Source organism: Chlamydotis macqueenii, chromosome 25 (assembly GCF_036417535.1).
Source record: "Chlamydotis macqueenii isolate bChlMac1 chromosome 25, bChlMac1.mat, whole genome shotgun sequence".
NCBI lineage: Eukaryota > Metazoa > Chordata > Aves > Otidiformes > Otididae > Chlamydotis > Chlamydotis macqueenii.
In genome coordinates this window covers 5,692,044-5,718,036 of record NC_141580.1, presented here as the reverse complement: position 1 = coordinate 5,718,036, position 25,993 = coordinate 5,692,044, and the positions used below count along the sequence as shown (strand labels likewise).

The window sequence follows — 25,993 nt, the reverse complement described above, 5'->3', positions numbered from 1 at the left end:
GTAAATGAACGGCTTAGCATTTTCTATAATTGGATTTCATCCATGAGGTGATCCAGGCATCTTCAGTAGGAGCTCCACCCCCTCCACTTGTGCCATCACTAACGTTATGAATCTTGCTTGTACGCAAAGGCAACCTCAGCAACGTCTGTACCATCCCCGTGATCCGCTGCAGGGAGAATCTTGCTCCACAGGCCAGGTGGTGCAAAGCAGCTCGCAAGCGCGGCGTCCTTGCTAGCTCCTTGCCAAGCAGCCGTTTCCCCAGCCGCCCTGCCCAGCACCTGCAGCAGTCCTGGCAGAGGGATCTTTCTCAACAGCACAGACACATTCCCAGCGCTCTCCAACAGACCACATTCTGCACCAGACACCATGGCCACTCCCAAGGGCACGTAGGTTACATTTTTTTCATTTGAGTGGCCCGGCAGGACAAAGCCAGCTTGCCAAACCCCTGCAGAGAGCGGCGGTGGCATTTCCACCTGCATCTGGGTTAACCAGCACACTAGATACCTACACTCAGGCAGGGGAAATTTGGGGGCTGGGTCATCAACCGCATTGACCAGGTTTCCACTGTCTACATAACAAGACCAGAGATCTCAACAGCACCAGCTCCTGTACGGTGCTACGTTGCAGAAGTGGGGTTCACCTCCTGCGAGGAGATCTCTGGGATCTCTGCTCTGTGAACACGGTGGCAAAAGCCAGCTCTGCAGAGAGCCACCTCGGCTCTGCAGCTTCGCTAGCTGGAGCTCCTCGGGGCGAGACAACAGCGATAGGGCTCCCCAGCCCAAAAGCAGCACGGGCGCACTCTCCAGCACCACGCCCAGGCTGCTGCACTCTGCCAGGACGGAGCTGCTTCTGAATGGAGCTTTATCAATGGCGAGGTTAATTTGCAACCAGATTATCCACTTCAGGGCAACTGAGGATTAAGTGCACAGGAAATAAATCAGATATTACTTCAACTAAACATTAACTTACTACTGCTTGACTATCTTGTTTTTAAGCCCCCCCATCTCCCTCATTAGGAAGGCAAAGAAGATGGTGCTAACACCCAGGTGTTACTGACAACGGAAAGCATCATTTCTATTTCAAAGAGTCTAACAGTATACACACAACATGAAACATTGCCTCCACAAACCAGGGAGACTTTCAGAAATTTGGGATTCTTTTTGATCATTTATTGCTGGCCTCCTTGCCTACTGATCACCCCCTTCCAGACAAGGGCAGTACTCACACTCCTGTTTTAACCGGGTTGGTTCAGACAGCTTTGGCTCCTGAAGTCCCTCCTCAATTGCCTGCTCTGACTCTGTTTCCAAAGGAATCTCAAAGGAGAATTCATAACTGAGTGCCGCTGGTACGAGCAGCAAGGTGAAACTGCGCTGGCTGCGTAACACGCTTCTCTCTTAAAGGTTGGCAATGAGATGGCCCTTTCTTCCTGTTAGCAGCCGCCTCTGCAGGGTAAACTAACACAATCACACGATACCACAGGCTTCGTACGCTGACCAGCTGCCAGCACACCAACCACCACACACCACCCACCACGCTCAAAACCTGCACACGAGTGTGCGACTGGTTACTCAAACATTGGCTCTTGCTGCGCTTCTCAGTCTCTCCACAGCACTGATTGCTTCAAAAACACGTAATTATAACGCACAGGCGAAGGAGATGGGCACGTGTGATGTTTTCATCACACACTAATCAGATATAAGCAGTAAATAGCAAAATAAAGGTATCAGAAGGTAGTATTTTAAAAGCTTCTACACCATATCAACACATTGGCCAAGCGGTGGTACCCACTTTCAAATTACAGCTTGTTGGATGACAATTACTTCGTCATCACTGCAATTATTGAGGCTGTTCTCTTCACAGTTTGATCAGAAATAGCGGTGTGCTGTGCAGCTGAGTGTCATTTGACAGGTTTTGCAACTATTAAAGTGACCCAGAGAAAAAATCAAAAATTCACAAGAGACCAGTTCCTCATATTCAAACTGAAAAGGCTGTCAAAATATCTGAACAGATTAAAGAACCGTTCTTAAATCAGTGGTATCAGCTCAGTAACCTACATTAGCAGATTGCAACCCTTTACAAGCCATTGCTCATTTATAATAGCACCTTTATCGCTGCTTCATGAACCCTGGAATTGGTTCACGGTCCCCTTATGCTCCTCTCTCTCCCTCATATTGCACCCAATCTTAATTTAAAAAAAAAAAAAAAAAAAAAAAAAAAAAAAAAAGAGGGAAAATTGTTAAACACAACTGTCTTCACACTACAACTGCAAGCAACAAGAAGTGTCCAGCTAGGCTATGAATTTTAGTCATCGTCAGCCAAAAGTCAAGCAGGTGGGCTGCACCGGTGTTCCCATCGTTGAATCCCCCTGGAAGTTCACAGGTTCCCAAGGAGCGCTGGAAGGATGAGATAACCCCAAGTGCAGGCAGACTTGGGCTCAGAACAGAGCAAGCAGTTGTTTGTGCACGTCCCGTTAATCGGTAACTAATCCAGTTCGGCCAGCAAGCGCAGACCTACAGCGCAAAGGGCAATTCGGGAGCCAAACGAACTGCAGCGCGAGCAACGACAGTTTATTAGCTGTGACCAGCCAGACGAGCAAGCGGGACTTCTGGCAGCACCACTTACTCTGGGATCAAGGTATTATTTCAGCTATTGACAGATTATTCTGAGAGGCATCCAAACAAAAGTCTGTTTCAAATAAAAGAACCGGACATTATAGAAGGACACATGCTGGCAGGCACTCCCAGGCAGAATCACAATTACAGGCATTGCCTCCTGCACAGCTGGCACTCACAATCCATAATCACAATAAAAAGTAGGACGTTAAAAGAACAAGCATCCTGTACAGATCTGAAGGAAACAAATGCAATAAAAATAGCTGTAAACTGGTTCCAGTGACCTGTGGGCCACAAAACCTTTCAGCAGCAAGACCTGTACCCTCCTCCATGGCACAGTCTGAGCCAGGCTGGTACCTTCAGTAAAACAGGCGTAACTCTGCAAATCAGCCCCTCTGGCAGTTTGCCCGAGGTTTGTGCCTCTCGGGCAGATGTCCACAGCACAACGAGAGCAGCAGCTGAGCCCCGGGACCACCTGCAATCCCTGCTCACTGGTACAGACACGAACGCTGGAGAACTCGGAAGAAACCAAAGTTTACGTTCAACACAGCAGTGAAACATCATCTGAACAGTCACTGCAAAATAAAATGGGTTAAGGGGAGAAAAAGTTTCCAAACAGGATTAGGCACTAACTTGAGACACAAGACGCACTGAGGAGCACGGGCAAAAGCCTTCGCTGCTCCTGCTACAATCTCGTTCTCAGCAAGCCTTGCTTTCCCAGAACTCAAATGTGTGAAGAGGTCAAGAATGACCCATGAGCTGCTCTCCAGAACCTTCCCCATGGCTGCCCTCAGGCACAGTTTCTCCAAAACTGCATCCAGGATCTTAAGAAATCCCGTGCCTCCAGCGTACTTCAGGGAACATGGAACATTTTCAGCGCCAGCCCTTCTCTTCTCTCCTGCCGCAGCTGAGCAGGAGGTGAACAGGGCACCGGACCTTCGCGGTCACCTGCCACTGCGCTCAGCACGTCCCCGCTCTGCCCCACAGGCCTTCTCACCTCATGAGCTGCTTCTGCTGCCGTCTCTGCTGTCACCTCTCTGAGAGCAGCCCAGACTGCAGTGTTTGCTGTGTGAGGTTTTGGAGGACACACAAGAAGGCAATTCACTATCAGCAAATAAACATTCAAAATTCTGGTTCTATCTAAGCCTACCCCACCAATAATATCAGATAGTTCAAGGATTCCCTAAATGGAAATGCAACTAACACAAAGCGTAAAGGTCACCTCAAAGGAAAACTGTATGCAACAAAAAACGGCCTGTCGATTCCACACACGTTACTCCAGACTGCCTTGACTCCATTTAGGGCAAAGACAAAAACCAAGGAAAATTAAGTGGCTGCTCAAAGGGAATTTAAGGAGGTTCTTAATAATTCTTTTCAATATCAGGGAAAAATAATGTAAAAGGACCTCAGCAGTACTAGACTTCTTGATCCTCTGAACACGCCTCTGATGGCAGGCTTGTCCCGTCTCATCCTGGGCGCAGCCACACAAAACGCTGCCCGGGGCTGTGCCACTGCTCGGCCCTGTGGCACCGCTTGGAGCTTTTCCTCAGGAACGAGACACACGGGAGTAGCGAGCTGCAGCCTCAAAGCACTCTGGATGACATGAAAACAGGCAGCTTTTCTGATTCTTTTCTCATTTTCCTGATGGCTGGCACTCAGGATAGTCACTGATCTGCAAGGTGACTGGAGGGAAATTGTGACACAGGACACAAGGAAACTGTGCCTTTCTAAACACACCTCACCTGAGTCTCACTCCTGCACACGCCGACGCTGTGAACGCTACTGCCACAGCACAGACCACAGCAAGCTTTAAACTGTTTCCTTCTTAAAACCACAGCTTTGATGCCAAATAATTATATATTACATAACATGGCCTCTATCCAAAGTCAGAAAAGCTTTCTGAAGAAATCACCATGCCTTAAATTACAGTTGCTTCAAGATTTTAAGCAGTTGTTTCAGATGTGTGTTGTGCCTTCATATCTTATTAAAAAAACCAAGTAGAAGCATCTGCCAGCTAGCTCTCTGCACTGAGAACTGTAACTGTCACATGCGGCCATAAAATGTGACTTTAAAAATTATGTACAGCTGAACCAATACTTTCAGTATTTTTAAGTTCCCTTGATAGCCTGCTTTTACTACAGATAAAATGCAAGTCACAATCTTTTCACAAATATCCTTCCCTTGAATTATCCAAAAAAGTACCTTAGAGTCAACATCAATTCAGCACAAGGCTGGTGAGGAGCTTAAGCACACATCAGCCAAAAGGAAACCAAACCACTACGGAAAATGGAATTACATCCTGCCAGACTGACAACCCATCCGTCTGCAGAAAGATTGACTGTATGAAATACACACTTTTCTTTTTTTCACATGGAAGACACTTACCCTAACACACAGTCCTCAAGTGGCTGTTCCTGGCCACCACCAATGTTTACTTTCAGTGCAGCGCTGGTAAGACAACAGCACACATGTCACCGCTTCTGCTGCTTAAAGAAAGAATTAAGAACACGGGACAACTCTGTAACCAAAAATAGCACTGCCACTGTGACTGCAGGTTGCCTAACTCGTGTGTCTTGAGCAATAACAATATTATAAAAACATGCAACACTCATTTTTAGTCCTCCTACCTAACCATTACAATCTGAGAGAAAGGCTGAATGTTTTCTAGAGCATAGAAAATTCAGGTTTAGGTAAGTGCTTCCTGCCCTGAACAGAGCTTCAGGATCACAAACAGGCTTCCATGAAATTGATGGATGCACAAACAATAACTCTTGTTAGCCAACAAGGAGAGATTAAAAAAGAAATGCCAGCAACTTACTCCTGAAGTCAAAACTAAATTCTTGTTCAAAATGAAATACGACAGTAAAGCTGCTGAGAATTTGGAGCTTTTGAATAAAAAACAATTCATATCTTGAATGTCGCTATAATTTTCAGAGTAATCAGTTCTCCCTTATCACTTGCTTCTCAAGGATCTTTTAAACATGGGTTACTGTTTCACCAAATCTAAAAAGCTCCAATCTTAATCCAGAACCACTATTAAAGAAATCTCTGAGATGAATCCAGTTACTTTTTCACCTTCAGGAAGATTATTACAAGAATATTTGAAAAATTCAGTCTGGTAGGGCGATACATCACCTTATCACGTACAGTCTCACAAAAGATACTCAGCGTTATTTGCAATGCCAGTCCATGTGTCTTGAAAAGACAACCTCGAGAATAAAGCTACAGCTGTCAGCACATCAACTCAGAAGGATATTCTATTCCTTATCCATAAGGAATATGAAGCAGAAGCAACGGTACTTCTGATGTTTAGTGAGGGTCTGAACAAATGTCATTCCACATTCTCACATGGATGGCAAGCACGTTAGAAAGATTTCTGTAAAAAGCAGATTTCAGTACTGAAGCTCTCACTCCGGTAAAAGTTTGAGACAGGAGACAGCATGAGAAAGCGTTATGGCAGATAAAACGCGAATCTAACTCTTCAGAGTAACACTCCGCTACATGGCAGCAGTGACTTTCTCAGTCTCCACCTGCCAAAATAAATTTACTGCCATTTAAGGTTGTTAAAATTTTTCCCCGATTAATCATTGCTTCCCTGCAACATCTGTCCAAGAGGACTGTTTTGCTGAAGCTGCTCAGCCCACTGCAGTACGTTATGCAACCGCAGGCCATGCCGACGCTCTGGCGTAACGTCGCTCCGTGCCAGCCGCCCAGAGCGGAGCAGCAAAAGGAGTGGGAGCTCTCAAGGGTGGAGTGTATCTAACAATCACCAGGCTGAAAAGCACCGTCCCTCCCCGTGACACAACCAACCTGCACCCAGAGAAGCCGGACCACCACCGGGCAGACGGGATCCGGCTACAAACGTCTCCCTATCCCAAGAGTTATTCCCGTTTCCACAGAAGGAATTGAAATCGAGAAGAATGACCCCGTGTAGGTTTCCTGCAGGTCACCCTGCTGCTGAAGCCCCATGGGAAGCACCAAAGCACAGTCTCCTTTTAGGGAGTAATACCTGTAAATATCAGGGAGTAATTCTGTAAATTATGGAACTCCAAAAGAAGCATCCGAACAAGGCTAATTTCAACCTTAGTGTTTAGCTTCACTCATTTAATCTGTAAGTCGAGACAACTGCCTCCCATTTAACCTTCTCATTAATTTCAAAGCCAGTTCTTTAAGCACCTGTCCGATACACAGACAGCAAAGATGACTGCTCCTGGCTCCAAACAAACTTTATAAAGGACAAGGCAGGTCAGGGAACAAAGATGTTAGCAAGAAGATGCTGGGCAACGGAAAAGAATGGGAAACAGTGTCTTGAGCAGACAAAAAAAAAAAAGTGAAACTACAAGTCGTTTTAACTTCTGTTCCAGTTACATGTTCAGGTCCATCACAGCAGTACTTCAGAGCTCCCACAGAAGACCCAACTGCAGACGCTACTGATGGTGATGGATTTTCTGGCAGGAAGACCTTGCTTTGGGTCAGGCAATGGGAACTCTCACCTTCCTTCCGGATGTTTGGGTAGATGATGCTCTCAGAAGAGATCACAAGCTAGCAGATGGGGTACTGCTTTCTGTACGTGATCAGACCAGTTGCTGGCTCTCTGGGGAATCCACACAGCACAGGTTCCAGATTAAAACTGTTTTCCCCCAGTTCTCTCACACTGCATCCCATGATCTCCGAGATCTGTGCGGCCCCTGAGATATGCAACTACACAGCAGTTCACCAAGAGAAAACCAGGTCCTTGCTGTAGTTTTGCAACAGCAGAACTATAATTGAAATTGAGACTACCCAGGGACCATCTAGGAAATTAAAAACCAGGACTGGCGTGGCTCACACTAATTAACTACCAGTACTCCCACAGGCTGCTGCAAGCAGGAGTCTGAGGTCTACAGAAACCAGTCAAGAGGCAGAGTCAATGGCAGGAGTAACACGTTATCGCTTTCTGAAACATGACCTTGGGCAACTTCCACTCCCAGTTATAAAACCAAGGCAGATAGGATGGCAGGTTGGCAGCAAAAACATCAATGGGGACACACTCCAAATTCAGCTGGGGTTTTTGTTTGTCTTTAGGTGGACAAATGGGGCAAGAAAAAGCAAGCTCGCACATAAAGGCCACCAGTTAAACTCCAGTGACTACTGGACAAAATATTAAGTAGCCTAAATAACAGACATTGTAACAGCATGTCCTGTTTTTGCTCTATGAGGATCTGTCAAATACCAGTAATCTCTGGAGGAAATCCCAAGCTGTTCTCCTAGCACAGTCCTGTCTGCAGACAGAAAAGCAGTAACTGAGTCCATCACAAAAAAAAGCCACCTCCACATTAACACTGCTGCTGGCCACATTTGTCAGGAAATCGTTGGCTGGACAATTTTAAAGCAAATGTTGATTAAGATCACAAGGTGGTTATATTTGGAAGAAGAGGAAAAATCTCATCTACTCTCTTCACAAGTATGATCTAATAAATAAGTTTCCATGAGATCCCAAAACACACTTGCTGAGACAGACAAGTAGATACTATCTATACTTAAGAGCAAGGTGATTTATTATCGCTATTTCAACTTCTTCTCTATGATGTAATTCAAGGCAAATCTAGCATTAAAAGCCCAAGCCACATGGAGAATGGCTAGTTACACTCTGGAAATGTGAAATCCAAAAGCAAGAGTGACAAACACTGCAGCGGGATTCGGAAGCACCAGAACACGATTAGTAGTGTGCGTAATTACAGACTGTAACAGCAAAGCGAAGACTTTGCACCAGGGTAACACCAGCGATGCTTCTGTGGTTCCAGGGGGCCAAGTGCTGGCTAAACAGCAAGGCCCTTAAGAACATATCTGGAGACTGACACGTAAGGTAAGCATGCCAGAAAGAAACACCCAACACAAATATGCTCAGAAAAAAAGCATTTAAAATGACACCTTCTACGAGCTCTCTGACGGGGCAGGCTGGAGCGGGGGGGACAGCGAGCGCTGAGGAAGGGCTGAGGAAGGAGATCCGTCACATGGAGCGAGCAGGAGTCTCAGGACCCCCAGCATCACCTTGCGGCACCAGTTCCCACCCTGGAAGGCTCTTCAGGATCCCGAGCAGAGAAGCAACTGATCTTTTTTCCAGACAAATCCCTTCCCAGGCACTAGCAGCAGCACCTGAAGGCGCCTAAAGGCGGGGACATCCCCGCCGAAAGCCCTCCGTTCGTGTACCACATTAAAGTTCCTGTGAAAGAGAATTCTGACATTAAAAATTTCTGTGAGACCGAAAACTACTCCACTCTTCCACTCTTGAGTGAAAGATGTAATTTCAAAGGCAAAATCCTTGGTGAGAAAACTCTGTGGCAGGACAACCCAAGGGGCGGGTGGCAGCGACAGTAGCACTGAGCAGGGAGGCAAACACAAGGCAAGATTACAGACTGAGAAATAATATTCACCACTGGCACTTGTGATTTATTTCATGGGTCTCATGATAGCTATTGTGTTTTTTTTAAATACATCCTCCTAGAGTGAAATGAATACAACCGTCTTCACCCTTATTAAGGGAGCTTTTTAGCTTTCATCACTGCAAAGAAAAGTTTGAAAGCAACCACAGCATATCCCAAAGGCTTAAACATCAGAAAGCAGAAAACAAAATCTGTGAATGGTTGAGTTTGTCAGTGCTACTCACTCCCCACTCACACAGGCAGTGTCCTTACTGACAGACAGACCGTTTGTACGTGATGTGGGATAGGATGGTTTTTCCTGTGATTTCCTCCCCACATTAAAAAAGGGGACTATTGGTCACTCATAGCTCTGGAGTGCACGATGACTACCAAAACCCAGGTCCAAACTACAGAGAAAGTTTTAGTTTGCAAAACATCCATCGCACGCTATCACTCAGAGAAGGATGAAAGGAGTACCAAAGCTCTCGCTATCCTTGCAGACACCAGTGCTGACCAGATGGGTGGGCACAATTGTGCAATTTTCCTGCACACTGTTACACAGAGAATTACTTGGGATCTGGCCATCAGTGCTATCAGCTTCTCATCAAATGCCTCATTAATATAAACAGAGGCTGCTCATTAATCTTAAACTCTTTTGGGCTAAGACAAGCCAATACATCTACATATGAAAGGTTAGAGGGTTGGCTTTTTTGAAGAGCGCCAAGAATTTGGTGCTTGAGGTGAAAAATACTTTGGCACTGCACAAAGGATGCAAAAGTGGTGTTGGAACAAGATTTCTGACACATAGCTGACAGACAGGTATGGAGTAGCCTTCAAAAAGGCAGCAGAAGTGTCTTGATAAAAAAAACCCCACAGTACTGATCCTGACCATTTAAACCTTTGATCTCTTGGAAGCCTTCCCACATCCCCAGTCCAACATAACCCAGACCTACTGACCAAGCCTGGCTTTCTGTAAGAACCTGTTAATTTGTTCCATCCCGCAAGATATTTTGATTTAATAGTGTAGAAATGTAACCCCAGGAAATTTTCCTTTAATTCAGTCAAGTTGCTATAAAATGTCTTCAAAATTCACTAAGTTTACTGTATTTACCTTAGGTCAATTTTTTTTTCTAGAGACGAGGACGGTACGGGAAGGGCAGAAGGTTCAAGTGTCAGATCAGATGGAGTTTAACAGTCTAAAAGATTATGACCCAATTCAACAGCTTCCATGATTCAACTAAAATGTTTGCTGCACAATACATTTTTACTGCTCCCATGCTAGTCTGCACGATAAAACAAGTGAAATTACTCTGATCTGTCTATTCGTACAGCGTCTGCTCACTAATTTCAGCAAACAGCCTCTCAGCAAAGCAACTGAATTACCAGTTACGGATCACCTATGGGAAAGAGCTCCTGGGAGGAGATCACAATCAGCTCAAGGGTTTTCTCCCCAGATTCAGCAGGACAAATCTGGACTGGCCTCTGAAGTTATTCATGGCCTATGCTGTGTCACCAGAGCCCCCAAAACATGTCACCAGCTCAGGGAAGTCATGGAAACAGTGCAGCTGCTCTGAGCCAGCTGCTTCAATTGTTCCTTCATACCGTGAGCAGCAGGTGCCACCTTGGCTCCTTGGTAGGAGGGTCAGAGATCCCGAAACCCAACAGAAAAGCAGGGAAAAAAATAATCAGACATTCTTTTAGTAAATGAAAACGTTGAGATTTACACTACTACTTGTTTCCTGCATGATGGGGAACAATACACATAGCATCTTTTAAAAGAGGAGTGTCCACCGTCATGCTTTCCTGGCTTTCATACTTCCACCTACCAGCTGAAGCCTGGCGCTCCTGTGCTCCTCAGGGCAGGAGTGCTCAGCATCCAAACCCCTCAACACCCATCGCTCCGGGCATTCGGGGTGGCTGGTACCGGCCACCCCTTTGCTACCTGCAGGTATGGAGTGACGGTAACAAAGAAGAAAGAAGGCAGCCAGACTGTTTCCGTTAAAAACAAGACTCCTTTTGACAATAAGCAGCCCCAAGTCTCCAGAAACATAAACCCTTAATGGAAAAGTTTTCTATCAACTGATTGGAAAACTAAGCAAAATATTCCTAGTTATTTAAAAATCGTTCAACTTGTTTTCAGTTTCCTATTGAGTCTGGCTTGTATCGTTTTACACCAGGTTTAAAAAGGTTTACACGTATCTGCTTTTTCTTGGTGTTTCCTCAGAGGGGTTGAAGTTCAGTACAACTAATAAAGATTCAGAACTAACTGCCAGAGACTGGAGATGTCTAGCTTCGAAATGTCTGTATCCCTGAAAGCCAGGGTGCAGTACGGCCCAAAAAACAAGTTAAGAACAAACAAGGACAAGATTTCTATTGTTTGTTTTGTTAGAGACATAAATGCTACATTTAATAGGAGAACGAGGGAAACTAATACACTCCTTTTTAGATACCAACACCTGCAGGCAGACACAAACACCGTTAGTGTCCTCTTCAGCTAAAACAGGTCAGTGCATAAACCACATAAAGCACAGTTACTTTCTTACTGCGACACAGGCGAAACTCAAAAAAGGAAACACTTTATTATCAAGAAGCATTGTCCGCAAAGTTATACATCTAACCCTCAGTCTTATTTTAGAAAGTCCCCCTGGTAATTTGTCTGTGCTTTTTGAAAAGCAAGGAATATGTTTTGAATTATAGGAGTTTACAGGGACATTTTTGTGGTAAATTTGGACTTTCATTTGAAAAAAAAAAACCCTCAGTGCTACAGAAATCCTTTCGGAAATAACATTTTTTTTGTCATTGCTAAGCACTTTTCAACAAAGTTTAATAGCTGCTGTTCCAAGGAGCTGTTTACATCCAGCTTTAAAAGAATATTGGGGTACTTAGGTCCCTGCAAGCCAAAGGAAAAGCAGCATAGCATCCTTCAGATATTTTGAGAAGCAAACCAACCAGAGTACGTTTTCCACAGTACGCAGGGGCAACAAATTTTCTCAGTGAGTTCACTTAACAACTCCTGGTGCGCAGGCTCTGGCATTCTGGGATTTTTCTAGAAGCCTAAGTTATACTTACAGCTCTTTAACTCTTCTCTCATTTGTTCCCCTGATCTTTACACCCAAGACAAGAAGGAAAAAACCACCAAGTAGTGGTATTGAGAAGAAGTGGAAGGCACTGTTTCCAGCCTCGGAAGTTTATAAATTCAATGTCCAGTTGCTTTATAAACAGTGCAAGGGAAGAGAAGCCTTCAAACAATAGTAGCTGGATTTTTCCTTTGAGGGTGAAACTTCCTTTATCGTTCGTTCTTGGAAACAAAATAACCTATTTAGTTGAAGTTTAGCAATATGAATAAAAGTTTTACTGTAAACATCTCGAAGATGTCTAGCCACATGAAAGCTTCATTGTGCTCTTGATAACCGTGATGTAAAGGCTTTTACAACCACGGAGTTTTGCAGGCTGACACGCCAGATTTTGCCACCTCAATATACCATAGGAGAGCTCTCCTGAAACAAAGTTGGGCTGTTCGTACAGCGGGAAAAGAGAATTTTTTGTTTGTGTTTGTTTTTCTTTCTATTCATCGGGAGACAGCCTTTGCTACCATCCAGTAAACTGTTAAAATACGGGTTCTCATTACTGCTTGGCTGTTTTCCTTCCTGGACAGCACGATGTAAATCACTCAAGCCCCCTTCAGTTCCCCAACTGCGAGTTTGTCCTGGGCACCGTAAATAAAACCCAGTACAATAACGGAGGCACTGACCAGTCTGATGCTTATAATGGAAGTCAGATATTAACAGGGAACCTTTTCAGGAAGTTTCAGCTGGTGCCCCAAAGTGTATCTCATTTGAGGGGCAGCAATGTACACCTGCTCTACATCAGAAGGAGACCCAAAACCCTTTCACCAGGAGCCCCAGAATAAGACAGCTTATCCAAAGGTTGTCAGAAGTTCCGGTGCAACACTGCTTACGTTGACTTGATCTAAACAAAGGATGTGAGATGGCACGTATAGAGGGGCAAGCACAAAAGTACAAACATAAACCATCGTGTTTTGGAGACGGAGTCAGAGGTACTGCCCTAAACTAAACATCCACCTCCTGCAGCACACCTCATACCACACATTGCACAGAGTCCTGCCACAGATCTTCTCCAATTTTTACTTCACAGGAAGATGTAGCGAGCCTTCAGGCTTCTCAAGTTAAACCACATCAGCCTTAAATAGGAACAGATCATGACTCTATAAGCCAATTATTCTCTACCTGAACTACCTCAGGTAAGATAGCATCAGGCCAGGCTCTGTCCAGGCCCAAGAAAACATGAACGCACACGGGCACGGATCCAGTATGGAACCAGGAAACCACTTGAGCAGATCAACAGGATAATCAGCGGTTACAGCATACCAAACCTCCTACCATGACAAAGTTCGTGTAGGTCTCATAAATTAGACATTTATGGAGGAGGCAGTGTCTTTGTTAAAGTTTATACAGCGTTTCTTCCATGCCAAAAACAGCAACTGAGGGAAAAATACACAAATGCTCGTCAGAATGCTCTCAGACAGACATGTTAACAGATCAGTGCTGCGGGAGAAACTGATAAACGCTGGAAGGAGATAAGCTGTGCTTCTGAGGTCGAACAGAGATAGATGAAGCAGATAAAACAGAAAACAAAAGCAATCTCTGTAGATAACTTTGAACAAGCACATGCAGGAAGGAGGATTTTGCCAAGGAACAAGGCAAGGAGTGAGCACAAAAATCAGTGTGAAGGTGACTCTAGGAACAAGATTCAGCCCTGCTTACAGCTCAGACGCGGGTCTGATACACCACAGGGGAAATAACAAGATTTGGCTTTGAATGCAAAGGCCTAGAAAGGACCAAGTCAGATGATGCAGGCAGAACAAGTGAATGGCTGTCCAGAAGAGCCTACTTGCTTCAGCCCAAGGGAACTCCACCCGATTCACTGGGTGAGGCTGAAAGGATCAACACCAAAATGAGGGAAGACATCTCTGCCCTTGGGAGAGCTGAAGGCACGTGAACAGACAGTTCAGCAAGGGGGAAAGCTGGGCAGATGTGACCAGCTGAACAAAGAAGGTACTGAAGGAAAGAGGAGGGAGAAGAGTTTGCAAAGATGACCAAGAGGATACTGCAATTGTAAAAATATAGGAAGGCAGCAAAAGGAGAAAGGAAGGGTCAGGTGGGAAAATACTTCTTGGAGGGGCACTGAGAGTCAACAGCTGACACCCTGGAGTACAGCAGGAAACATCCAAGGGTGAGAAACGACACCATGGCAGGTAAGTGGCTGTCTAGGGATCACATAACTGGTTTAACGCCATTATTTTCACACAACAGTGTATTTTTCTGGAAAGAATGCTCTGGATCAGAGCAGCCCAACAGTCACACACTAGCTGTTCTCCGAAGTTTCACATACCGTGAGGCCAGCAGATCAAAGCAGGCAAATGGCAGCAACAGGGCAGGCCAGTGCCAGCGTCTCAGTCAAGAAGGGATGGCCAGCCACACCACAGCAATCAGGAAACGTGTGCTGCAAAAAGCTCCAGCAGGCAGGTGCACAGGACAGAATGCAACCGTGGTGAGACACAAATATTCCAACACTGTTCAAGGAGAAAAGTAGAGCACTGCAAGACCATCTACGAGGACGGGGGTGGGTCCTCCAGCTTACCACCAATGATTGTATTATTTAAAAGGTCTTTACGTGATATCCCCCTCCTCCCACCTCAGCTCCTCACTGCTGGGCTCTGACAGCACGTTATCTGTTGTCTGTCTAAACCACAGCTCACCAACAGAACCAGTTTGCTGTCCCCCGTCAGCTTGCAGCAGCTGTGCCCCGTGCAGACCAGGTACCAAGAAACACATCCCAGGACCGAGAAAAACCTCATTCCTAGCAAGAGAGGTTACCTGAGGAACAGTTTAATGGTTTAGATTTGAAGAAAAAAAAAAAAAAAGTCTTTTCAACAGAATAAATCTACCTAATGCCCCTTTTTCACTCCCAGAGACAGAACAGCCTCATATCCAAGCTGTTCTCTCAGCATTTGAAAGCACCACAATGAAAACTTACTTCTCCTGGTCTGTAACAGAGACAGAAACACCAGTACACGACAGTAGTAGCGTGAGCCGAGATCTCATCGGATCTAACTGAAAGGCCTGAAAGGAACAGAAATCTTCTTCTAGAAACTGTATTTCTGCTTCCAAGAACTGGAAATGAGCACTTGCTACAAAGGGACATGTAGCTCCCTTACTTAACACTTCCAGGCAAACCTGTGTTCAGACATCTGTTTTCTTCTCCCTCCTTTTAGAATTCCTTCATGCCATAAAAAGATGCAATCACGACCCAGGGGCTGAGAAAGGAGAGCGATGATGTAACAGTCAAACATCTAGCGAGATTTGCATCTCTGAAAGGAATCTGGCTAGGTATCACTAAAGGGGAAGTGTTCAGGTAGTGCAAAAGCTTGCTCAGCCTGAAAGGAATGCAAGGGGTCAGCAGAGCAGTAGGTCAGTAAAACCAGCTCCAGAGGTTTGTGAACAGAAGTCAATACAAAGGACTCTTGACTAAAGGACATCAGGAGACTCAGTGGAAATACTGGCTTTATTATCTTAAAGTCAACCTTTAGTTAGTGAAATTTGGAAGGTGACGATAAATTACTTCAGTTAAGATGGTTAAGGTTATAGGAGCCATCTCAAACCTGTGGCAGTCAAAAACAAGAACAGGATTCTACTTTACGGTATCCCAAACAGATGCTTTGCCCACTCTGAGGATCTTCGGGACCCATACTTCATCAGAATCTACAAAATAATTGCAGAGAAGAGGCAAGGATGAAAGCAAAAAGGCTACTGAGGAATTTTGTATATATACTCTGTATAAACAGCAGAAAAAAAAATATTATTTAAAAAATACCTGAACTACTTCCTGTTGAGGTAGTTCAAAACAGCTCTGGTTACAAAACTGATGCTGTAGAGCTTTTTCTTCACACCTGACGCCATGTGACATGAATGTCCCTCCCCAGCTTGCTGCTAGCTAGCTACAATTACCTACAATTAAACTGTTACCTGCGCTCTGACAAGTACCATAAACGCAGCCCTGTGGCGGCTGGCAAGACAGGACCAGCAGGTCTGGGGCACAGCATTGCCAGCACAGGAATTTAGAATTGTAAGGTACCCTGAAAGACTAATCTCATTCATAAATCTGACCTCGCATATTATCCAACACCCATGTGTTAAAATTATTAAACACTACCTCACCCACACTGCTATAAAAAGACTGCTGTAAAATTTCCCTCTGAGAAAAGGGGGTATTCATAAGTCAGGGCGGGACAGATGTGCAAAAGAAGATTCAGTGACTATAAACTCAGCACATATGGAGGCAAAACACATCCCATGCCGGACATCATCTCATTCAGCGCTTCGCTCGTATGAACACTGTCAGGAAACACTGAGCACACCTGCAGCAGCTATCAGTTTCTGTAAGCTGAAGGGTAAGTCCCTGCAGAAATCCAAAAGCTGACCTTGATCCTCCCTTCTGCTGCTTGTGTAGTCAGGATTTGCTTTAAGTGAGATCGATGGCCTTCTCTATCTACAAAGATCAAGCTGGACCCTGCCCAAGCTCCTAAGTCAAATTCTGATGGACCACGGGGAATTTCATTCCATTCATTCCGAATTCTGACACAAGACGGCTCTCTGCAAGCTGAGCAATTCTGCAGCAGCCAAGAAGGGCTGATGAGACTTAACTGCTGACCCCAACGGTCCCAGCAGCAGTGAGGAGCGTCCTGCTGCATCCGTGGTGGCAGGCACCCCTCTCCAGGAAGAAAGCAGACTCTTCCCGGCAGCTTTTAAATTCAACACCGCGTGAACAATTCAAATATTCATACCTATTTAAAATGAGGAAATTAAAATGGCTTAAAGGCATGAAAAGCTTGTTTATGAAGCACAACTATTTCATTCCCAAAAGCCCGAACAAAACCAAGCATTCACATAGTATTTCCTCTGCCAGGATTAGATACCTTACTGCCTAGTGTGAAGCCAAACCTCTCCCACCACAACTTCAACCAAAAATAGGAATATTTAAGATGGTGCTCAAAAGATAAGAAAGCTGATGTAAAAAGATCAATACGATACAGACGGCACCCCTTTGTTCCAACGCTTTTGGTAAGATCGAGTCAACAGAAGAGCAGAAAGGGTGCTAAACAGATGAAGAAACAAAGGCTATTCACAATAAAATAGTGTTTCTAACGTACTTATGGGGACTCTTGATCTTCCAAAGACAGGAACAAACTGAAGTGTTGAGTCAAGCCCAGAACCTCGCATGTGCTTTGCCAGAGCTGTTGAGGACAGACAAAAGGAAGAAAACCCAGTCTCCAGGTCAAGAGGAGATTAAATTGCTGGAGTTTGGCCTTTCAGGACTGCAGGACAGTGAACATCTCTGTATTTACAGAAAAAGTTGCTCTTTTATATCACCTGCTGAAAGAGGCTGCTCACAACTGCATTGTAGCTTCTTTTCAGGTCACTCCCACAATTACAAGGTTTATACATTTTCAGCACCATCTTCAGCTTCTTGTATCCAAAAGTGCCTCCACTGGAGAGTGCTGTAAACACAAGAGGCTGAAAACTATTCACACCAGTCATCCAAAACACAAACCAGATCATTTTTAAGACTGACAGATACTGTGGACTCAACCCACTACACCATGTGGAAGAAAAAGATGTCTTTTTTTTTTATTAATAGAGTCCCAAAAACTACAGCCAACACACAACTGTCTCAAGAAAATCCCTTCAGGTATCCCTCTCCAGCACCTGAAGCTCAATTCCCCATTCCAGTTTGCTACCACCTTTTTATAGGACAGCCCACACCTTGCCCTTGCTTGCACAGCAAACACTTGCCTCAGCAGCAAACACTTAACAGAAAATTCTCAGAGGAGAACCAGATTTTCTTTACAGATTCTTGATACCAAAAATAGTATTAATCATAACAAATACTATTGTCTTTCAAAAGTATCTGCAGTAAATAGTAATTTAGAACCGTTGCCTTAATTTAGAATAGCTTTGAAAACGCTGGGGTTTGCATTGTAAAAAACAGTTGAGAAACAGTAGAAAAAACACTGCTGTGTATTTTTAGCTAAATGTAGAGCTGTGTTTTTATTAAGTGTTGCCTTAAGAGGTCAGAAATCACAACGTGTGCAGGGAGACAGCTACAAGGACTATTAAAGCGAAGTTCTGCACACAACATCCTCAGGCTCAGGCAGGTTGGGATGACCTGAGCTATCTGAGCAGCAAGTACAGCCTTCCACATTGGGTTTCATGCTGGAGCTAGTTAAAAAAAAAAAAAAAGAGGAAAACAACCCAAAATTCATTTTACAACCCTTACACCTTACCAGGTGCCTTCACCATCTTCCTTTCACGCATCCTTGAATTCTTTAATAACCACGACAAAGGCCTATTCTGTTCCCAGGAGGGGATGTGAACAATGCTTACAGCAAACGAGCAAATCACTAGAAATCAGGAAAAGACGAGTCAGGCAGCACCTGCTCTGGAATGAGATGTGAGAACAGAAAGACCTTGGCACACAGCTCGTATGGGACTACCCCGAATGCTACCCTGCCACCACGATATAGAATAGTCAACTTTCTTCCTGCATTTCATCGTGGCTTTCCACTTACAGCCCTCAGCTGCGATTCAGAGGCGCTGGGTTTCTCCAGTTGGGCCCCCACATCATCTCACCACCCGGCACAGCGAGGATCACATCTTACTCTCCTGCAAAGGATTCGAGACCTCGAGAGGAGCCAGTCTGAACTTATTCCTGAAGTTATCACTGAGACTACAGAACCAAAAATTCAAGAAATCAAGATACCTCTTTGCATGCCGTAGATACCGTATTTAAAGCTCCCAGTTTTGATTTGCTTATCAAGATAAATGCTCGTTGTACAGGACAGTACGAAGAGCGATATGCAGGATAACACAAACATATAAACCAGAACATTTCATACTTGTGAAAAAGAACCTTCTTGTCCTCTTCCTTACAAGGAAGTAAATTAAAAATGACAATTTTAATCGCTTGAAATTTTCATTATGGCATGATGAAAAATGAGGTGATGTACAGTTTTGTGTTTCTCTTACTCAAAAGTTCACATTGCGGGTTTCATCTACGCCACAACTTCTGCAAAACGTTAGCAACTCCTGCGAGACCGCCGCTGCCTTTCCACGAGCACCGTCTCGCTCTACCTGCTGTGGAGCAGTGGGAGTCATGTTAAGTCAAAACCACCCACTGCCACGAAAGCACAGCTGAATATGAGCCCTTGAACGTCAGTGAGAGGACCCGAGAGCCGTCTGACGTTAAAAAGAGTCCCTGTTTTAGGGAGTCCTGCAATGAATCTTACAGCCTCCGATAGGAACTATAATGCCAACCACCACTGCAGTAACCAGCCTGCCCATAAAGGTCAACTGGGAGCTGATTAAAGGAATGCCAGGCGCTCTGCTGATGCACAAACTGCCCAAATACTGAAATAATAAAATAATAATAATAATTCATAATAATTCCTACTGAAGCCCACTTAAGGAGTAATTAAAGCTTTGGAGGCTTTGGAGGTTTTCTACAAAGAAAAAAGCTAGCTACTGAGTCCACACTAATTGTTCCAATATTCCTGTGCTTTTTTTTTTTTTTTAATTTATTTATTCTGATGACTAAGAATCACAACCCGCGCTGGTTCAAAGCCCACTCAGAACTACGGAATTCAAGGGCCGGAAGGCTTTTATTTACAATTAACGTGTAGCACGCAGTGACTGCTCCAGCATCCACATGAAATGGCCAGTTTATTAAGTAGTTATAAGACACGGCCATGAAAAAATACTAACGCTATGACATCCTTGCTGAACCACTCCACGAAACAACAGGGCACAAAGCGCAGTGGTTGGGAAATGAGGTAGCAAATGCACACTGCATCCTCCCTACCCAGGCAGGTACTCAGGGCAACAAACAAATCAGCCATCCTTAATCCAGCCCACGTCAACAGCACTAAATTCAAATATTAAAGTAACGAAAAGTGCAACTTCACCATTTCTCTTTTTCCCACTAGAGACATCCTTGGGGAAATATCCTTGCATGCACTGAAGCCGCTATGACTTCAATTCCACCCACATCTGGGCTCACTTGGGAACTAAATCCAGCATAACCCGTCTTGGGTCAGCCAGTGACCCCGAACAAAAATAGCTCTGGCAGAAAGCTGGATTTATGGAACAGGGTGGAGCCCATCCAAGTGTAAACCAAACAGACCCGGCGCTTGAAGTTAATGATGGAGAAGCAACAATTTCTCCACTCCGTTCTGCGCACAAAGGCGACTCACGCCATCGACACAACATGACCAAACACAATGTGGCATAACCAGCCCCTGAACAGGTCAGAATCTCGGGCGTAATCTGGGTCTGACACAATTTAAAATGTATCAGCAGCAAGCATTAATGACCATCTCCAAAGCGGTAAAACTAACAGAAGCAACACTGCTGGAGAATTGGAGTAAGAGCAGCAGCGAAGCTGGGTCAGCAGGCCAGGGCCACGGCTCTACCGGCAGCATCGATCAGGGCTCAGCGGAGTTCAGCAATTTTACTAAAAGGCCACACTTCTGGTAAATTCAGATCAGCTTTCCCAAATGTCCCAGCACCAACAAGCCTAAAGTCGGGGGATGACAGTACCAAGGCTAAAGTTTTTTTGTTTGGTTGTTTCTTTTTTTTTAACAAAAGATTATTCTGCCCACAGCACAGACACAAGACAACCTTGAAGTGCAGATTACAGGCAAAGCAACTCGCACGTTCTCGTGCAAAAGAAACTGGAGTTTGAATCCTGGCATAAGGAAAAGCCTGGCTTTGAGTACCGGTGACCAAGGTACTGGAGTCAAAGGGACAGCTGACGGCGTGTTAAATGCAGCAGGGATGTCCAGACAACATCCTCGGGCAGGACCGGCATGCAACAGGACACAAAAAAATCAAACTACATATCAATTGTAAGGATCCAGAACTGCCAGCTGCTTCTACTCACCCTCTTTTGTACAAAGTCTACCAGTACAGTGCACCTCTCAATTAATTAATTTGATTCCTAAATGCAGCTTGTATGCTACCTTGATTTTTAAGTTATCTAACAATTTGTTTTAAATACTTTGTTTAGATTTCTAGCACACATTAACCAAAGAATAAAAACCCCAAGAACAAATTGTTACATGCAAGTTTCCTGCTAATTATAATGACTTTGTTTGTAAGCCCTTTGTAATACAATTAGAGTGGCATGGCATGCACAAACGAGAAGCAAATTTAAGCTTTCAGAGACACCGCAAAATCTATTTAAATCTGACGTTTCCTCATGTTCAAAGCTCAACTGTTCATATCATGTTTTTCTTTGTATTTAAACACAAATGCCCTCCCCCCAAACAGAAATCCAAAATATAAAATAAAAAATAGTGTAAAATATGCTGGCTGATGTTATATCTCATGGTCCCAGGACCGGAGCCCTGACCTGGCGGCACCACAGAAGAAGGGTACGCCCCGGCTGTAGCACAAAGATTCCTGAGCACTCAGCGGCTGATGCAGCCAGACCTCAAAAATCTAAATTTCATCCAGAGGAGACATCACAATTGCCTGAAAGAGCTGAATTTTCTCCTTCCTCAGTAGTTTCATGCCAGCTGAGGCAGCTCAGCCCACCTCTCTTCCCTGGCTGTTGCCAGAGCCGCTCTCAGGTGCATCCAGCAACGGCACAGGCCTGACAAGTTACGGATTTCAACCAGCTCCAGAAGGCAAGTGCAGGAGAGGAACAGGCAGGAAAGCCTCAGCAAAACAGGCCAGTCAGTAAGTCACAGTTTTATCCCAAAGGCTTCCCTTTGGTAATTAGCAAATCCTTGCACAAGCAGGGGCATAAGAGTTTATCAGCAAGAGCTCACATGAATCTTTTATAATGGAAAGTGAAAGACAGCCGCAGACTTAGGGTCCCCACCGGCTGTCCTCTCTATCAGTGCCGCCCAGGATTTAGTTGTGCTTCACCGAGGAAACGGGAAGGAGAAGGCACCTCTTCCCAAAGTCCATCGCCTCTAGAAGGGAGATAAAACCATAAAGATTGTGAAACATTAACGCAGCGAGTCCACATCAGTGAACGGCCGTAAGGCTCCTTCGAGACTGGAGCAACCTTGGACTTGGTGACTTTTATTGCTGGTTTTTTGGCTTTTTTCCCTTCTCAACTTTGCACACATGTCAGCACCGGTGCTGTACCTGTTGGAGGAGAGCTGAGGTCTGTAAGCAGAGAGGGAGGTTTCCAAAGGGGTGGCAGAAGGCTCCTGCCCCAAGGCTGGGCTGGGTGCTGCCTGCCCGCACCCTGAGTTCACCTGGCTCTCCTAAATGTCACAATTCTAGAGAAAATCTCCTCCTTTTGCGCTGTCTCGGAGCTCACATCACAGCCAAACGCAGCGCTGGCCCGCTCAGCTCACTAAACCGGCACAGTGCCCCCTCCCCAGCTGCCAAACCGGGACGAAGACGGGGTGGAGAAGAAGCGGGAGGACGAAGCCCCGCAATCCCTGAGGCAGTGAAGGGGGGTGTCCTGTGTGTATCTCCCCCCCGCCTCATCCCGCTCCTCACACCGGCCCGTTTCCCGCCGCAACCCCGCCCCCGCGCTCACCGCAGGCGGAGGTTTGCCATGAACTCCGGCATGGTGACGGCGTCCATCAGCACGAAGTCTGCTTTGCCGAACTCCAGGCTCTCCTGCTCCGCCATGGCGACGCTGACGACCGCGCTGCTCCCCGCCGCTCCCCGGGGCGCGGGAAAACGGGGGCGGGGGGGGTTGGGTGCCCGCCTCGCGCCCGCCGGCCCCGCCTCACCTGCGGTGAGGCGGGGCCGGCGGGCGCGAGGCGGGCACCGGGGTGAGCGCCCCCTGCCGGCGCACGGGGGAGGGCCCAGCCCCCGCCCCTCCTGCCACCTCCGCCGGGTCCCGCCCCTCGCCCGGCGCGGGAGGGAGCAAGAGCGACCCCTGGCGGGGACAAAGGCGCAGCGCACACAGAGGGGAGACACGCCACCCACCCCACCCCCCCCCACCCCGCCCAAAAAAACCAACATCGGGCACGGCCCGATCCTGCAGCCCAGGGGACACTCCAGGGGTCCCATAAGGCAGGACCCGATCCTGCACCTCAAAGCCCCCCCTCGCCTCACATCAGAGTAACCATAGGACAGGGCCCGATCCTGTACCCCAGGGGACACCCACCCCTCAGGGACCCTGTAGGGCAGGACACGATCCTGAGGGACCCCCCCTCACATCAGAGTACCTATAGGACAGGGCCCGATCCTGCACCTCAGAGGACACCCGCCCCCCCCCGTCCCATAGGGCAGGGTGTGATCCTGCACCTCAGGGACCCCTTCCTCACATCACGGTACCCATAGGGTAGGGCCTGATCCTGCACCCCAGGGGACACCCACCCCCCAGGGGTCCCATAGGGCAGGGCCCGATCCTACACCTCAGGGACCACCCCCCCCACCAGGATCGTCACAGGGCACTCCCAATCCTGCACCTGGCAACCCCCACCCACCCCTGGGTCCTGCTTGGGCATGGCTCGATCTTGCACCCCAGGGACGGCCCCCTCCCCGTATCAAGGTCCCCAAGAGGCAAGGCCCGATCCTCCCCCCAGGGGTAAGCCCCCCATCCCAGGACCCCACTGGACAGGGCGAGATCCTGCACCTGGCAACCCCCACCCACCCCAAGGTCCCATACAGCAGGGCCCAATCCTGTGCCCCAGGGGACACCACCCCCCGAGGGTCCCACTGGGCTCTGCACCCAGGGACACCCACCCCAGGGTCTCACCATGCAGGGCCCGATCCTGCCCTCAGGAGTAATTCCCCCCCACCCCACGGCCCTACCAGCAGGGCCCGATCCTGCACCCAGTCCCCCTGAGCCCCCTCCCAGGCCCTGCTCACTCCAGCACTTACGGAACCTCCTCAAGCCCACCCAAACAAATGCAAAATAAACCTCATAGCAACACCCGGGGTGCCACAGCGAAGGCCCTGCACCACCACAGAACCAGCTGCCTCTGGCTAATTAGCTTAATGATACTAATCAGGGCACCAAGGGCCCGAAGGGAGGCTGGGAGCAGGCACAGCTTCACCCGAAAGAGCATTTTGGGGGAGAATTGTTGCTTTAGGTGTAGGCCCTGGGGGGTGTGGGTGTGAGGTGGTGTGCCCGTGCCCACAGCCTGGTGGGTCCCGACGGGCTGCCCCCCCAGCTGAAAGCAATGAGCCCCCCCGGTTATAGGCAGCAGTTCCTGGGGGAGGACAGGGCTGGGGGGCTCCTGAAGGTGAGCTGGGGAGAAATCCCCCAAAATCCCCTCTTTGTGCTTCGCTTCTCTGGTGTGTTTGGTACTGGGGGGGGGGGAGAGATGTTTTCTGGTCTTGTTTCATGCAATGTGCTGAGTGGCTTTTGCGTTATGGTTAGTGCCTTGTTTGCCTGGTGTTAATTAAATGCCTGTCAATGTCCTGGGAAGTGTGGGGCTGGCTGGAGGAAGGTGGTGGCAATGGCGGTGGTGGCGGCGGCGGCTGGTCTGAAGGCCAGGCCCTGCTGCTGGGGCTCCTGCTCTGCTCTCCCTCAGCAGGGCTGCAGCAAACACGTGTTTAACCAGCGGTGTGCGTGGGCCACAGCGATGGACCCTGACCCCTTGGACCTCTTGAGGAAGAAGGCAGCGGCTGGGTGTGCCTGGCAGAGCCTCCTCTGCCTCCGTCCCCGCAGGCAGAAGAAGAAGGTGGCTTATTCCACCTACATCCACAAGCTCCTGAACCAGGTATGCTCCTGCTCTCTAAGCTCAGCTTGGTCATCCACGTATCCAAGCCTGGATGCTTTTGTCTTGGCTGAATCTGGAAATTTTTGACCTAAATTGAGGGTGTGGTGGATGGGGCTGGGGGAGATCTGCCTGGCATGTGCCTGCAGGCAGCTCCTCAAGCCAGGCCTGTGCTCCCTCACCAGCTGAGAGCTGGGGCTGCTCAGCTTGGAGAAGAGGAGGCTCCAGGGAGACCTGAGAGCGTCCTCCCAGTGCCCAAAGCGGGCTGCAGGGAAGGTGGGGAGAGACTCTTCAGCAGGGCCTGGTGTGACAGGATGAGGGATAATGGTTTTAAAATAGAGGGGGGTAGATTCAGGCTGGACATCAGGAGGAAATCTTTTACAAGGAGGGTGGTGGAGCACTGGCCCGGGCTGCCCAGAGAGGCGGTGGATGCCCCATCCCTGGAAACATTCCAGGCCAGGTTGGCCGGGGCTCTGAGCAACCTGATCTGGTTGGAGATGTCCCTGCTCCTTGCAGGGCAGTTGGCCTTTAAAGGTCCCTTCCCTCCCGAACTGTTCTGTGATTCTGTGCCACCACATGAGTGGCTCTGCTGATGTTCTGGTGGTCGCTCTCCCTGCAGACGTGGTCCACTGGAGCCTCCTGCCTGGTGGCTGCCACCCTTGCCTGGCTGGGCAGCCCCCAGCTGCTCAGGGATGTGGCGCTGGAAGCTGCCCGGCTGTCCCGCTGCAGCAGGAGAAGCCACCTCAGCCACCGTGAGGTCCTGCTGGCCATGAAGCTGGTGCTGTTGCGTGAGCTCTCCAAGCCTCCTCCAGGATCCTCAAGCTGTGAGCCGTTATTGAAGGGGCTTGGCAAGACAGGATGGTCTTAGGAGTATTTTAATGTGGTTTTGACAAATAAAGTATTTATCAGCATTGTTTAATGGAGTCTCCTACCTGGGCTGGCAGCTGCTGGCGCTGAGGGCAGCCGGTGGGCTTAGACCAGTGTGGGGCTGGTTACCTGCATGCCCTGGGAAGGGGTGCAGGACGAAGGGTGCTTGCACACACCCATCTCAATAAATATTTGCGGAGTGGCCCTGCTGGCATGTGAACGCTCCTCAGAGGTCCAAAGGGCGCCGCTCAGCCAGAGCAGCCTCTTTGCTCCAACAGCCCAGGCTGCCCAGGGGCTGTCGAGCAGCTGGGTACCTCCTTGCACCAGATTTGGCC

General features: G+C 47.4%; 1 protein-coding gene across 3 annotated transcripts in view; it reads right to left on the bottom strand.

Moving 5' to 3' along the window:
- Positions 1-22,795, bottom strand: part of MYO1D (myosin ID) — a 158,551-nt gene extending 135,756 nt beyond the window's left edge. For 2 of the 3 annotated variants that reach the window (XM_086766952.1, XM_086766954.1), the window contains exon 1: positions 22,652-22,795. In XM_086766952.1, the coding sequence (XP_086623078.1) occupies positions 22,652-22,746 (95 nt within the window). In that variant the 5' untranslated portion in view covers positions 22,747-22,795. Of the gene's footprint in view, positions 1-21,923; positions 22,071-22,651 lie in introns of all 3 variants that reach the window. The other variant, XM_086766953.1, reaches the window with a different exon arrangement.
- Between the last annotated feature and the right edge of the window lie 3,198 nt (positions 22,796-25,993).